At 51.0% G+C, this 16,052-nt stretch overlaps 1 protein-coding gene across 8 annotated transcripts in view; it reads left to right on the top strand.

Annotated features, from left to right (window-relative positions):
• Camta1 (calmodulin binding transcription activator 1) overlaps positions 1 to 16,052 on the top strand; it is an 841,450-nt gene that overhangs the window by 718,976 nt on the left and 106,422 nt on the right. For all 8 annotated transcript variants that reach the window (XM_036177870.1, XM_036177875.1, XM_036177874.1 and 5 more), the window contains one exon: positions 15,538 to 15,691. In XM_036177870.1, the coding sequence (XP_036033763.1) occupies positions 15,538 to 15,691 (154 nt within the window). The remainder of the gene's footprint in view (positions 1 to 15,537; positions 15,692 to 16,052) is intronic.

Genomic DNA, 16,052 nt, shown 5'->3' with positions numbered 1-16,052 from the left:
CAGTTGGTGATGACCACCAGAACTCTACCAAGAGATTCTCAGACCCTGGAAAGAACACCGCCTGCCAAAGTTTAGTATAAAGATGGAAGCAGTGACTGGTGTATGAGAGGTCAGACAAAACATCTTACTCTGCTCCCTCAGTGAAAGCAATTCTGGCATACCCACCTGTAAAAGTGTCAGAGGGGTCTTGCAGCATCATTTACTCTGCCTCTAATGGCAGAGGAGAGAAAGAGGGTGAAGTCAGTGGACAGCCAGTATATAAAGCCACCACTGGGACACGCATTTACTTACCTGCAAAAACAACGCCCCACACCAGCACAGAGACTCCCAGTCTTGGGTCCATGCTGAACATCCATCCATTCACTAGCCTCAAGGGCTGATGGGTTCCATCAGTTAGTCATTCAACCAACATTCACTGCCTAAAGACTTGGGTGAAGTTCCTTCTGGCTAAGTTTCTGATCTCAGGAAGCCTTGGTTCTGGGATATGGGGCACAGACCAGATCTGGGAGAGGAAGCTGGGCTACCCAACTTTGCATTTAAGATCTTGGGACAATGTCATTCTCTGTGGTTGGAAGATAAGGAAAAATGAAAGGATGGTGTTTGTGGTGGAACTGGTATTTCATGAGTAGGTGAGAGGTAGTGAAATTCTAGACCTTGAGACATGGTGAGAAGGGCAGGTGACAGAAAGAGCAGGCTGAGTGGCCCCAATGTCAGAGCTGAAGGGTAAGTGTGTGGTTTGTGAGCTGTGTGGATCATGGAGACATTCGGTGTCAGGAGTGGGGTTGTGTTCACGAGAAACCAGGGGTTACTGAATATCAGCACCAGACCTGAGACTTGGAAGGTGGTTGTCACAGTCAGATGAGGTGATCTAAGGCAGAGACCTAGCCAGCACCCAGAGACAAGGCAGGGAGGTCAGGTGGGGTGAGAGGTCAGGTGAGGTGAAAGGTCAGGCAGGGTGAATGGCCACAGGAACAGAGGAAAACATTTCCTCCCCATCACTGCCTCTGTTCCTCAAGCAACTTTGCAGACATTAGCAGCAGCAGCACCTAGGACGTGAGGGTCTAGAATCAGAACCACCTGGTGGCTCTGTGACTGTGTGATGCCCCAAATCGGTCCTTCTGAGCAATGCTCAAGAGATGCTTGGAGCAAACTGGAGAAAGCCAGTTCTTTGGAATAGGGGAGGCCATCAGGTGCCAGCAGTCTACACATATCTCCCCATTTTTGTCCTTGGAATCCATAGGAGAAAGGACATTTTGAGGCAGTGCTGGGACTTGGGGACTCACCTTGCTGCTGCCCGCAGTGTTGGCATCAGCCACTAACTTTAGGAGGCAGCAATGAAAATGGATGAGCCTTCCTTTTCCTTCTCCTCTTCCTGCAGAACCATAGATTGAACCCAGGACCTCATGTATGCCAGGCAAGCACTCTGCAATTGACTTACATCTCCAGCCCCTTTCAGTTTTTATATTCTGACAGGGTCCTCCAATTCTTCTTCCTCCACCTCCTCAGTACTGGGGGTTCCAGGCATGCTCCACCATTCCTGGATAAATATTCTGTCTTGATCCATGTTGGTATTCACTACGTGAAACCCCACTGGCGAGGGGAGAGGAAGGAGAGGCTGGCCCTCCTGGCAGGGCTTGGCTTTGAAGAAGGAGTGCCCAGGAAGCCTCTCTGCAGAGGGGCAGCTCCAGCTTTGTCTGTGTCATTAGCATTGCAGCCCCGTTGTCACCCAAGGAGGCTTACAGGTTATCAGTGAGCTACAGGAGCCATGGGAGAAAGGATAAAGATAGAGAGGGCTTTTAAAAGAAATTAACAAAAGAAAACTGTATTTTCTAATCTGAACCCTGCCCTGTAGTGGCTTTGTTAACGCCAGTCACTCTTTCAGGACGTAAACTGTCCAGGGCCACAGTGAGGATGCTTCATTCCCCACATTAACAAAAACACACAGCCAATTTCAGCATGATTCCCTCTAAAACCACTGCTGGGTTCTCACTAACATGGTTGCCAGAGCATAAAAACCCTCTAACTTCTCCATGGACTGGGCAGCCAGCCTGCTTGTCAGCCAGGGGAGAATTGGGGTTAGCATCTTTAGCAGGACCTGTGGGGGCATCCTCCAGAGACTCCTTCCAGAGCAGGGGGAGGTGACCCAAGCCCCAACCTCCCAGACTCCTCTCTTTGCTGTCTGGAGACTCTGGGCAGGAGGCAGGAACTGAAGAATTAAATCCAGGTTCCCTTTCCAGCTCAGAAGGATCTCCCACCAGAGGGCCTGTTTGCATGGTTAAGATCTTAAGAGGAGACACTGGCCAGGAAGGAAGCCAGCCCTGTTCTGAGTGTCATCTGAGTGGACAGTTTGAAGTTCTCAAAGCAGAGGAGGCACAGCCATCACTTCCAGTGAGCGTGGAAAGGGTAGTACACAGGGGGACTGCGAGGAGGAGGGGAAAAAAAGGCCCCTGTCTTATTCTCCTGCTGTCCACAGAGTGACATGGGCCCAGTCACACCCTCTCTCCATTTTGCTAGCTGAAGAAGAAGAGGGGATAAGTCACCCAGTTTTGTCCTAGCTCTGTCAACCTTTCTTAAGGGGGAGAAGCAAGAGTCTCATACTTGGCAAAGTTCTTACAATCTTCCATGCACCAGTTAAACCGCATAAAGCTCCCAGGCGAGGCAGTGAACAGCAATCACCAGAGAAGGATTTGAAAGGCCTGCGTCCCACAATGCTTACCACCCAGGTGAAGACAGGAAGTGAACCTCATGGACCCAAAGAATCCCACAGAGTCAGGTGATAATGTGGCAGAGTGAGATCCAGGAATGGTTGCCTTGAGTTCTTGGAGACCTGTGAACTGCTTCCCGAGAAAATGTAGCTTTGTCTTGGGAGTTAACCAAGAGATTGTGTTTATGACCGGTCAAGAAATGTTCAGAGGCTTCACCCAGCAACCAATGGAAACGGATGCAGACCCACAGCCAAACATTAGGTAGAGCTTGGGGAATCCAGTGGAAGAAGGGGGGGAAGGATTATGGGAGGCAGAGGGGCCAAGGACACCACAAGAAAACCCACAGAATCAACTAACTTAGGCTCATAGGGGCTCTCAGAGACTGAACCGCCAACCAGAGAACTTACATGGGACTGACTTAGGCCATCTGCACACATGTAGCTTGGTCTTCTTGTGGGACTCCTGGTAGAGGGAGTGGGGGCTGTCTCTGACTCTGTTGCCTACTCTTGGGACCCTTTCCTCCTGCTGGGTTGCCTTGTCCAGCCTTAATAGGAGAGGAGGTGCCTAGTCTTACTGCAATTTGATATGTCATGGCTGGCTGATATACATGGGAGGACAGCACTTTTCTGAAGAAAAGGAAAAGGAGTGGATGGGGGTGGGACTAGGAGGAGGGGCTTGGAGGAGAGGAGAGAGGGAGGGGAAACTGTGACCCAGCTGGGGAAAAATTTAATTAATTAAAATTTTAAATTAAAAAGAAGCCAGGCTGTGATGGCACTCGCCTTTAATCCCAGTACTTGGGAGGCAGAGCCAGGCAGATCTCTGTGAGTTCGAGGCCAGCCTGGTCTACCAAGCGAGATCCAGGGAAGGCACAAAGCTACACAGAGAAACCCTGTCTCAAAAAAAAAAAGAAAAAGTAATAAATAAATAAATAAATAAATAAATAAACAAACAAACAGGAATGGTTCCTTTTAGCATCCTGCAGTTTCTTGCATACCTCGTATCTTTCTCAGTGTTTGCCTTATGAAGTGGGCTTTGATTTTTATACATTAACTCCCAAAAATGCAGTGTCTGAATCTGTTTGACTTTACTCCAAATAGAAGTTCTATAAGATCTTCAAGACAGTTTATAGCAATACTTTGAGACAAATTGATATTGTTTTAGGAGGCCTGTTATATAGGAGTCCCCAATTTGAAATGTTAAGGCTTGTTCCAAAGCTGTTTCCTTTTATCCTCATAACACCACACATGGCTTTTTATGCCTTTGTTTATTTTATTTTATGTGTATGAGCATTTTGTCTGCATGTATGTATGTATGCTGTGTGCATGACCGGTGGAAGGCATCAGAACCCTTGAAACTGGGCTTGCAGATGGTTATGAGCCACCATGTGTGTGCTAGGAACTGAACCAGTGTCTTCTGCAAGAGCAGCAAAGGTGTTAACCACCGTACCATCTCTTCAGCCCCATGGCTTTGTAAAATAAACACGGGGTTCTGAAGCTTGAATTCAGGTCCTCGAGCTTGAATGGCCATTGCTTGACTGACTGGACCATCTCGTGCAGGGACATGATTGACCACAGCTAGGAAGCCTCAGAACCCAGATTCAAACCAACTCCGCCATCTGGGACACACTTCTTTAGCCTCCAACAGACCTGGGATCAGAGGGTGGGGCTTGGGCAAGATCAGCAATTCTTCACACTTCAGGTTACCTGTATGTCCAAGGACCCTTATCCACAATCAGACCTTCTGAGGGTACTGTGGGGAGTAACAGAGCCATTTCCTGTGATATACCTACCACCCGACCCCTGGAACACACAGGTCCACAATGATGGTAGGTCACAATAGTCACAGTGACGGTGGTGATGGTTGCCCAGCTGCCACACAGACAGAATGGTACAAAGAGAGCTGTGGACTCAGAGAAAGATGTGATCTTTTTTCAGAGTTAGGCTACAGTAGAAATTTCAATGTGAGCTGACTTCAGTGTGAAGGGGTGTGTAAGGGTTCAAATTTCTGAACAATCCTAAGGTGTGTTAGCTTCAGGCATGTCTGAATCCAGAGACTCCATCAATGTATGGAGGTTTGTTGGAGAAGTTCTTAGATTCCATGTGCTGGTGACAGTAGCTCGGAAGATAGCCTTCATCGTCTCCTTCCCAGAAGCCATTTCATCCCACCCCTCCTGTGGGAGATGGCAGGCTCCAGCAGTGTCTGGAGGCCAGGGGCTTCTATGAACCGCTGGGGTCTCCAACTCCGTGAGGAGTGGTCCATTTACTCCCCCTAAGCCATTCTTGCCTCATCCACGGGGACACATCTCCCAAGTTAAATCCAGGTAGGAAAAGCATCTGTACCGCCCTGGAGCCCCAGCCAAAGTCCAAGGGTCTGACGGCTTCTGGTGGGCTTTAAGGTCCTGCTCCTAAACCAGTTTCTATGGGCTAGAGAATGACAGGCTCAACCTGACCACCCTGAGGCATACCTCACACGCTGGCCTGTGTGAAGGAGAGGAGGTGGTTCCCTAACGAAAATCCATCCAGGGGACACCAGATGCCCCAGTCATGGCCCTGAGTGGTTCCAGTGATAACAGCCAATGCATATGGGGACAGTGACACATGCCCAGCTTCTTCCAGAGATATCACAGGGAGATGGCCAGGCATGCTCCAAAGTACATTGGTCCCCTAGAGGCAACCTGATGATTGTGTGACACCTACTGGGGCCATGGTTTTGAGTTGATATGTAGTCCCTGGAGCAAGGAGAGATGGAGATTCAAGAAAGATAAGCAGTAACAGGCAGGGGTCCTTGGGCTGGTGAGGTCATATACCCAATGGGTTTCACTCCTAGAAGGAAAAATGTCAGAGCAGCATTGACTGCAGCCCTCAGAGACCTGCTCACCTGACTGCCCGCCCCCAGCTCTGCTTGGCCAGCATTGCTTATCCTGGGAAGGATTCCTCCCTGGGGGCCTTCCAAGTATCCTCACAGAGGCCCATGGGTTCTTATCTCCGGGCTTGATGGAGGTGCTCCCACAATGATCTCCAGTAAATCAAAGCTTAGTTCAAGGTGAGAACAGGAAGCAGAGAGGACACAAACCAGCAATTCTATCCAAGCCCAGACTCTGCCAACCATAGGGCACAAGCCACCTGCATCCCTGGCAGGCACCTAGCAACCGAAAATTAATGGACAGACACTGAACACTGGCTGACTCTTTCAGCCCTGGATTCTTCCCACTGTGGACACAGAGCATCATGGTGCCTCCTTGGCTGGGTCCAGGGGGAGACAACCTAAATATCCTGAGTTCCTCCTAACACTTCTTAGGGAACAGGAATCCAGGAACTAATGATGGTTTTCAGCCCACATTTCCTTCAGTACAATGAGTCCTGTGTCCCCTGTTAGCCTGTTTGTGCTGAAATGACCTCCTAGAAGTCCAGGGTGCAGGGACACCTTTCACCTTAGCTCTGGGGTTGTGAGGGAACAAAGCACTCAGCTACTTTCTTGTCTCCGTTAGGGCCTACAAAATAAAAAAACAAAATCAATACATGGGAATCACACTCCTTCTCTCTTTGTTTCTGAATAGAGAAAATCTTATCTCCGTTTTCCAGGGACTGCCCTCCCCTCCCCTTTGCAGACCAATGTCCTTTGCAAAGGCAGCCTTCAGTGTTTCCTCTCTAGTGGAGCACATCCCCTCTCCTGCCTGCATCCTTGCTGGTCCCAGCAGCCACCTTCGGCCAGGGCCTTCTGTGAACCACTGAGGCCTCTGGCTCTGGCAGTCCATAAGCAAAGTCAGTTCACTCTCCCAGCCACTGTCTTGCCTCACTTTCCCTGTCTGTCACTCTTCTACCCACCAAAACTACCCCCCATAAGCTCCGATACCTATAACAGTTTAGTATCATTGCAAGCATAGAGATGTGATTGGACAACTCTTCCCTGGGTCACCCAGGATTTTAATAAGCTGTAGCCTGATCCAAATGGCTCCCATCTGTCCATCTGGAGTATCTCTCCAAACAGCCAAGGCTAGCTGTGTAGCAGGAAGTTCTCCCCAACAGCATACATCTAGATATTTTGGCCTCCTGGGAGACTGAGAAGAACTTTCCAGAACTTTTGACGGAAATCCAATCAGGCAGGACCCTTTGACTCTCCTTTATGCATATATAGTTTTGTCCACCCTGGAACAGAGACAAACTGCCCTTGGGGTGCCCAGGATGTGCCAGGACCCTAACAGACCTGGTGCCCCACATTCGTATACCTCTCCTCCATTACCATTACCTTCCAGCTAGGGAGTCAGTGTCGGCCAGACCCTCTGCCGGCACGGATCCCAGAACCCCACACCAGGTGGGAATTGTTTAACTAGATTCCCGTGACTGGAAAATTCTGGTAATTGTGTAATAACAACAGCAACAGTGCTCAGCAATTACCCAGGGTTTTCATCTTCAGGCCACTTTACCCACATTAACTAATTAAGTCTCCCAGCCTCCCTCGAAAGCAGGAAGGGCTGCCGGCCCAGCGCCTGCCAGAGCACATGATCACTTAATGAGAGCAGCCCTGAGACATGGTGGGGAGCTCCTGGGACAGCTAGCCTCTACCCCAAGGGGAACCTCCCAGCCTCTTACTGGTCATCCACCAAGCTCCCCAAACCCTGCAAGACACTGACCGGGAAACTTGTTCCTCATGTTGCAATAATGATCCTGGACTCAGTATATGATACAGGTCCTGATTCCCAGGAAGGACAGTTGACCACAGAGTCCTACCATTCTCAGGGGTACCAGACTCACTCTTCTAGGTCCTACTCTCTCCCTCCTTCCCAATCTGTGCCCCCCCCCCAAGTTACAGATGCTCAGGCCTAATTTGTGTTCCCTTGTGGCTTTCTAGGACCTCCCTACAAAACTCTTCCTGACACTGACCACATCCTGACCACTATAGGTACTTGACATAGACACAGGGATGCCTGAGGCCTGACCCTGCCTTGAGCTCACAGGCTGGCATAGGATGCATTAAACCCTGTCCCTATCCTCACCAGCTCTGGAGCCCACAGGACCCAGCTGGGCCTCCGGCATCTGATTTTGCTTCTGGACTGTGATAGTGACTGGGCTGCATCAGCCCTGGGCACTAAGGCTGAGAGCAGAGTCTCTCATTCACCATGCATCAGGTCTCAAGGAGCCCTGCAGAGTGAAGGGGAGGGAGGGGGCATTTAGCTGGGCTGGGCTGGAATCTCGGTCCTTGAGACACACTCTCCATCCTGTGGCTTGGATAGCAATTGCTCAGCACCCTTGTTGCTTGGAGGACTAAACCAAGCAAACTGAGGCTAGAAGGCAAGACCAGCAGGCACAGAGCTGTCTTCAGAAGCCATCTATTTACTTTCTACAGGGCGGGGGGAGCAGCACAGTCTGCCCTCAGCACCAGGGAGTGGGGAGGCACAGCACAGTCCTGCCCCCAGAACCCAGCAGCCACCCAGAGAGGGCCACAGAATGTAGCAATTATATGCCCTGCAGCATGAGAGGGTCCCTTCTGGTTTGTGACCTGGAAGCGAAAACAAAAAAGGAGCCTGCGTCCTCCAGGGACTGGCAGACCCTAGGGAACCTAGACAACTGGTGCCGCATCCCTGTCCCTTCTCAGAAGGTGGGATTCTATGGTTTCCTTCTGTCCTCTCAGCTCTGGCCCTATGGCCTGCTTGAACTCCATCCTGCCTATGAACAGGCCTCTATGGGGGATGTGGGGGTGGACCACCCTGCCAGGTGCTGGGAGAGCCAGCTTCCTTTCCTCCGGAACCGTCAACCCCACTCCATTCTATTACTCCAAGCACAGAGGATAGCTGGAAGGCTGCCAGGGGTAGCTACAGTATGGGCAGAAGGATTTCTCTCTCCCGTGCAGCCTGGTGACACCCCCGGCCCTGAGCTGCCCGCTGCCGTCATTTATCCATTTCCTAATAAATCCTGTCCTTCTGTCTGCCAGCTCCACGCTCTTGTTTTACGGGCTCCCATCCTGGCTGTTTATTAAGCACACAGGTCCAGAAAGCTGCGCCTCTTCAGATCAGGCTCGCAGGGTCGTCGAGATCTGCATAAATGGCGCTAATATGACAGATGCGATCACAGAACGGGCTCTTGGCACAAACAATGCTGATTTACTCGCTCCATCCCCTCCCCACAGCCATTGCCTCTTGGGTTCTCCCCTCAAGCCCCCCGCGGCAAGCGGGGAGGTGTGCGGCACTATTACATGCTATTATGACTTTCTGGGTAATGTATACATTTTCACTATCGCACGGCCTTGCTCCTTCATTTTTCATGAGAACTGGCATGAGATTAATGACGGAGCCTCGGAAGAGACGGAGCGCCACGCCACTCTGATTTATTGACCACTTAGCGTTGATGAAGCTGCAAACAGGAGTCAGACAGATGTTGCGGCTGCATTTTTCTTTATCAAAACCAACCGCTCTTTGCATTTTTAACCGCTTCCTACGTCTTGTCCTTCTGCTCTATACAAAGGGTGCGGGCTCTGAGCCTCCTTCCTCACAGAGGCAAAGGAGATGCACCCAGGGAGCAGGACCATGCCTGGCACCCAGTTCATCCTGGCAGTGGCCAGTGGAAGGCCCAGGCCTCTTGCTCTTGGTGACTTGAGTCCTCTTGGTGCAGGACTAGCTCATTCCTACACCCATAACTCACCCCAAAACCTGCCAGACACCCTGGGCTGAGTACTGAGCACTTCTGATCAGCTGTGGCAGAGGCCTTCAACATGAGTGCTGATGGCAGGGAGGGACTGCTTCCCTCCCTCCTAGTGAGGTGAGGGCTGTTGAACTGCCCTCCCTGTTCTGATAGAGCAAGAACTATGACTGGGGAGACCAGCCATGTGAGCCCTGTGGTCCCTGAACCTGCCCTTCACCTCTCAGCGAACAGAGCTGGCTCACTTGAGGATTAGATGAGGGGCCTCAAAGGGCTGAGCAGTTTAGCGCAGCCTCAAGTCCCCGCTCATCCCATGGCTGTCACTTGGTGCTTGGGTGCTCCCCTCCTCTCCTTTGCTCTCTCATCCTGTACCATCTTTTCCCACAAGCCTGGCCTGAGGTCCAGCCCTCCAGGCCCACATTTTGCTATGAGCTGACCTCCCTTGCTAGGACTTTGCAAGGGAAGCTGGTGTTCCCTAAGCTGATGAGGATCTTTCAGAGAAAAAAACTACATGCTAGCTGGTCCTTTCCAGCCCCCTGGGCTGGTTCCCCCAGCCAGCTGCTGGTGTGGCAGAGCCTCTTCATGTGAACACGAGTTACGGGAGGTGCTGGTGAGCACCACCACGCCCTTGCTCTCCTAGCCTCAGCCATGGGCACTACACAGTTCCATGAGGGCAGAGCTGTGAGGACTTCTTTGTTCAAAGCAGTTCCGTGTCCATTTCTTCCAACCCCTCCGCACTTGCCCACACCATCCCCATAAGCTTTCTAAATAGGAGCCCCACCTCAGGAGGAGGGCTGGCATTGGCCGCAGCAAGGCCCTAAGAACCTTGGGGAAGAGAAGAGTCGCAGAGATCATTCAGGGAGCAGACAGCAAACTGCAAGCAACCTCTACCAGGGAGGGGCCATCAGGAGAGTCAGTCACACCAGACTCAGCGAGTCAGGAGGCCCAGGAAGCAACTCTGAAGGAGTGAAAGGCCTCCTACTGAATCTACTGAACTGCAGAGCTTCCTTTCCCCCCGCAGGTATCAATTGCAAAGGACTTCTTGGTTGGGGTGAGAGCCTGTGTCCACTCCCCCTTCTCTGTCCTGAGATTTTTGTCTGGTGCTGTGCGTGATGTCACGTCCTCTGTGAGTTCATTTGTGCATCAGCCTCATTGCGTCTGGGTGACACTGTTTCCTTGGAATCATTCACCACCTCCCACTCTTACACTCTTTCCACCTCCTCTTCACATAGACCCCTGAGCCTTGAGGGGAGGGGTGATAAAGACATCCTGTTTAGGACCAAGTGCTCCAAAGGTATGTGCTTTCTTGAGGTACAGCTCCTATCAGCCAGCAAGAGCAGCAAAGGCAGATGGGGAAATGAGCAGCGTACCAGGGAGTGGGAGACAAGAGAAACATGTCCTGCTTGCTGCCACACCAGGAGTGTATGTGCAGATTTATTCTCAGGGCCAGGGGCCATCTTAAAGTGTACCTGATTATGTTAGAAGAAATGTTTGAGGAAAAGGAGAAAGGAAGCGAGGAGACTCAGAGAAGGAAGGGCTTCCTTCCCACACCCACGCCATTAGGTTTGGACTCCAGCCTTGCAGGCGCGTGGAAGGTCCGGCTGGCTGCAGGGACAGCTGGCAGAGCTGGCAGTGACAGAGGGGTATGGAGGGAGGAGAAGGACAGCTGCTCTTTCAGAGGAGGTGGGGTCATAGTAGTGCTATTCTTTGCTGAATGTGGCCCGGAAGGAGCCAGGTGTGGCAGTACAGAGTAGTGCTCTGGCCACATGGAGCTGGGAGTATTCCAGGAGAGAAGCTGTATGCAGGCTGACAGGCAGGTGGGCTACAGAGAACAGAGTACTGCTGGGGAGGAGGCTAGGAATCCTTGGGAGCTTCAGGTTTGCCTTGGGATAAGGTCACAAGCAGGGAGGGAAGAAGGGAGGGAGGAAAGAGAGCCAAAGACCCAGCACTGAGTCTGTGAAAATGGGACAGGCTTGGGCTGCCAGTGGGAGCGAGGACTTTCCCACAGGTGACCTGTCTGCTGAAAGTTGAACACTGCTCACCCTCTCAAGAAGGACTTCAAGCGGGGCTGGAGGAACGGCTCAGGGGTTAGAAGCACTGGGTGCTTCTCTAGAGGACCCAGGTTTAATTCCCACAACCCACATGGCAGCTCACAACTGTCTGTAACTCCAGTTCCAGAGGATCCATGGCACCAGGCATGCAATGATACACACACACACACACACACACACACAGAGAGAGAGAGAGAGAGAGAGAGAGAGAGAGAGAGAGAGAGAGAGAATACCCATCAACATAAAATAAAATAAATATTAAAAAAAAAAAAAAAAAAAAAAAGGACTTCAGGCTTCGGTTGGGTTTGGTTGGGTTTCGGTGGCCACCAAGAGTATCAGGGCTTTGGGCCATTCATATACTGATTGGTTTCATTCAGAGGCCAGGCAGGATACCTACCCACAGTGCAGTGAGAGAGATGGGCTCTGCTTCCATTTATAGTTGAGATGCTACAAGCACCAAGAGTCAGGATAGGAAGCTCCAGTCTGTGGCTCTTTCCAGAAGACTAGAGAACCTCTCAGACTGACTCAACTTTGGCTCCCCCAGCACAGTCACAGACCAAACCACAGGGATCATCTTATGATGACATTCAAAGCCCTGCCAGAATTCCAAGACATTCAGGGCTCAGCTTCAAAGTCATGTTCACTTTAAGGAGCAGCCTCTAGCTTCATGGAAATCCCAGAGCTGTCCCTCCACCCCAGCCCACATCACAGCTGGCAAGAATGTGGGCTGCTCTGACATCGAAATGAGCATTCCATGAAACTGATACTGTTCTGCCAAGAATACCCCATAAACTGTATGGCTAATGAATAAAGCCATAGCGTGGCCAAGAAGACATGTGTGCCCCCAAATTTTAAAAACCACTGAAAACCCTCTATGTCTTAAAACTAGCCCAAGCCAGGAAGTTGGAACTTGACACTCCCCTAAGGGTCCCCCAGCACTGGCTCCCTGGGGTGGAATCTGGGACCCAGCACTGCCTGACTCTCCCTCTTCCAAACCCAAACCAAGCTTCTTGGTCACCAGGGGCTGGGCTTCCTGCTAATTGCATCAAAGCAATACAGAAGGCAGGCTGACAAAAGACCCTGTGGTGGGCATGTGCTACCAGAGGGAGTTGATCTAAAACCGTTGAGTTGGTGGTAAATGGTGCGAGTCCACTGGCTGCTGATTCTGTGAATTTATGAAGTAGATAGAGTGTGGCTACAACTCAGAGTGAAAACCCAAGCTTGATGGTGGCCATGGGACTCATGCCTATGACTCACCCTTTAGGAGGCTGAGGTAGGAAAGTCGCTCTAATTCAGAGGCCAACATAGGCTTTATAGTGAGCCAGCATGGGCTATAGTATAAGGCCCTGATTCAAAGATGGATGGATGAGAGAGAGAGGGGGGAGAGAGAGAGAGAGAGAGAGAGAGAGAGAGAGAGAGAAAGAATTAGCTTTGTATGTTAATGCCCACATTCAGAATTGCTGCCTACCCTTGCTGGACCTGACATCAGCAGACCTCAAGTCTGGAAAGGGGAAGAGTCAGAGTCATAATTTGACCTGTTTCCATTTCTCCAAACCTGAAATGAGTCCATTATTGCCAGGAAGTTGTAATATCCCAGGGTCTTGGCTGAGAAGAGACCCAGACATGAGAGCAACCAACCAACTTGTCAGTTGATCAGTCCACGAGGGACTCGAAGGGCATCCTGGAGAAGGAGGCCCAATCACCACGCCTTGGGAAACTCAGTCGAGGAACTAGGGAAGTCCCCCTGCAGAAGGGCATCCTGGACCTGCCATGAAAGAATAAGTGGAGGCTGCTTGCACAGAGGGAAGCAGGCAAATCTCAGGCAACTTCCCAGATGGAAAGTCTGGGCTGCAGGCTGGGATCCACAGGCTTCACAAGCAATAGATTGTATTTCCCCTGGGTCATGCACAGGTGGCCTCAGGCACCCAGCCTGTGCTCAGTGGGCTGTAGGGACAGGAGAGAAGCCACAGCTTTTCATCTCCCAGGCATTTGGCATTCCAGTCCCCTCCTGCAGAGCCAAGCTCCCTCCAGGGATAAGATCAGAGGAAGCCACAGGTGGCCAGCTGGTCCCTGCTGACCTTTGACCCTTCCTCTTATCTTTCCTCCTCTTGCTCAGCAGCCAGCTCTGCTGCCTAGCCAGACCCAGGCTCCAGAAAGAACCCTTCAGTCAAGCCTTGGCTTCAGGGTGAGCAGAACTCAGGACTAGGATTCTAGAGTCATCCCGTATCCCTTCAGCCACCCCATCCATTCTGTGGGCATGGCAGACCCACACAGCCCACCGCCTGTCAGGCATATTGCAAGAATAATGTGAAGTGAAGAGTAGGAGAGCAGTCAGGCTGAGCAAAAAGCAGCCACCAGATGTCTTGGCAGGACCTGAGTTTTTAGTCAGAGCCCTGGCTAACAGCCCAGGTGAGTCCCTTGCCAGGCACAGAGCTCTGGGCAAGCAACTTCACAGAGTTCCCCTCTCCAGAGGGAGGGTGCTCTGGCCTGGCCTGCCTGCCTCCCTAGCTAGCATGGACACCAAATGAGATAATGACTGTGAAAATACTCTAAAAAGAATGGATCAGCCCACAGTGGCAGGGATTATCTTTATTATTAAGGAGAGCGATTTCCACAATCCAGAAAAGCTGCCATTAACAAGAAGGCTCCTGTTCATGTTGATTTAATTTCCTGGTTAACTGAGCGTTGGCAGGGAAAAAAAACCCATGTTTCAACCCTTATTGGAAATCTTTTTAAATTATGCCAGTTTGCTTTCTTAGACTGGTCATGGTATAGTCTTGAGTCTTTATTTATTAATGAGCTGATTGATTCATATTTTCATTTATTACTCTTGCTCTGAATGTAACCAAAACAGCAGCCACGGACTTGGCCTCCCTCTGCCGGAAAAACTTGTCCACTCCTGGGACTTGAGTTTGGGAAAAACAGAGGGTAGGGCTGCAGAGCAAACACAGGGAGGGCCTCCACGCAGCTTTTCCAGTTTTCAGCAGTGTTTTGATGTCTCCTTAGAAAGTTACAAGAGAGTGTGGTTTGAGAAATACTTCTGGCCAGGGCAGAAGGGTTAAGCAAGTTTGTCCAGGAACATTTGTGGGAAGGACGGATTGGTCTGGATCAGCGAGTTGACTGGTGATTGTTTGCTTGTGACATGGTCTTTTGATGCCCAGGCTGGCCTTGAACTTGCTATATAGTCAGCTACATATATGACCTTGAACCTGATCCTACTGCTTCACCTCCTGCTCAGTACTGACATCACAGGTGTTCAACACCACACCTGACCTGCCAAGCTTGTTCTTAACTCATTTGTCAGGCCTGGTATGACCAAATAAACCACCTCTCCTTCAAGAGTCGAGGAGAAGACCATCTGAAAGCCTCTTACTACAAAGCTGCTCAGAAACCCCAGGTTTCACCATCAGAGCTACAGGGGGCAAAAAGGGGTTGCCTGTGTGCCTGCAATGAATCTAGTGGGGGCACACCTGACCATTTAAATAGAGTCCTCTGGAAACCAATGTCCTTAAAGTCTTTGGGCTAACAGCCCTTTCCATTCTTAAGTTCTAAAGTGGATTGAAGAAGTGTCTGAGATTCCCAGTGATGGTTGTCTGCTAGGGAAGGGAGTGTGACAAGTGCTATGTGCTCTTTATACAGGGTTGGTCCCGGGCTGCAGGCAGAGGCTAAGCCTGGAGAAGCAGATCAGAAGGCCTGGTAGCTGCTTTTCCCTTGGGTGCCTACATTAGTGACCTCAGTGACTGTGACCCGGAAACATTCATTAAGCAGCCAGGGTGAGAAATGTGAGGCAGCTGCTGGCCTGGAATCTTGATGCTCACAGGAGGCACAGTTCCATCTCACAGTTGAGGTGCTTGGCTGCATGCTCATCAGCCACAGTGTAGGTCTGAGGCTCTCGTCGGGGGTGATTTGGCCTCTAAGAGCCCTGGATAAAGCCAGCAGCCTTCCCCAATGAAGGCTGTTGTCCCCATGAAGACTTAATGGCACTTGGTGGATGGAGGCCAGGGAAGGTACTGGCATCCCACAAGTGCCTAGCATGGTCTAATATGCTGTCACCTGGTTCCAGCATAGAGTGCCAGTGCCATTCAGGCAGTGTGGGGGTGACCTACACCTGCTGTGCCCTTATTTTGCCAGTGTCTGCTCTCCCCACAGAACCCCGACATCGTCCTGGTGCACTACCTGAATGTGCCGGCTATCGAGGACTGTGGCAAGCCCTGTGGGCCCATCCTCTGCTCCATCAACACTGACAAGAAGGAGTGGGCGAAATGGACAAAGGAGGAGCTCATCGGGCAGCTGAAGCCCATGTGTGAGTACCTCCCTGTGCCCCAGCCAGCATTGCCCAGGTGGGTCTTGGGAACTCAGCATGGAGCCCTGTTTTGTTCAGACATAGTGACACTTTGAATTTAGCTTCAATGGCATTCCTTCCAGTGCCTACAGTCACTTGATCCTCAAAAGCTTGCACACTGCAATCAAGGCACAAACCTGCAGACCCGGGCTCAGGAGATGGCTTAATCTATAGAGTGCTGCCTTGCAAGCATCAGAGCCTGAACTCAGATACCTGGCGTTCATGTAAAAATCCAGGCTCAGCAGAGGTCACTGTGAGATGAGAGGTGAAGACAGATGGGTCTCCAGAAGCTCTTCAGCCAGCTAGCCTAGCCTGCCTGGTG

This window comes from Onychomys torridus, chromosome 2 (assembly GCF_903995425.1).
Source record: "Onychomys torridus chromosome 2, mOncTor1.1, whole genome shotgun sequence".
Taxonomy (NCBI): domain Eukaryota; kingdom Metazoa; phylum Chordata; class Mammalia; order Rodentia; family Cricetidae; genus Onychomys; species Onychomys torridus.
This window is presented reverse-complemented; position numbering and strand designations above follow the sequence as displayed.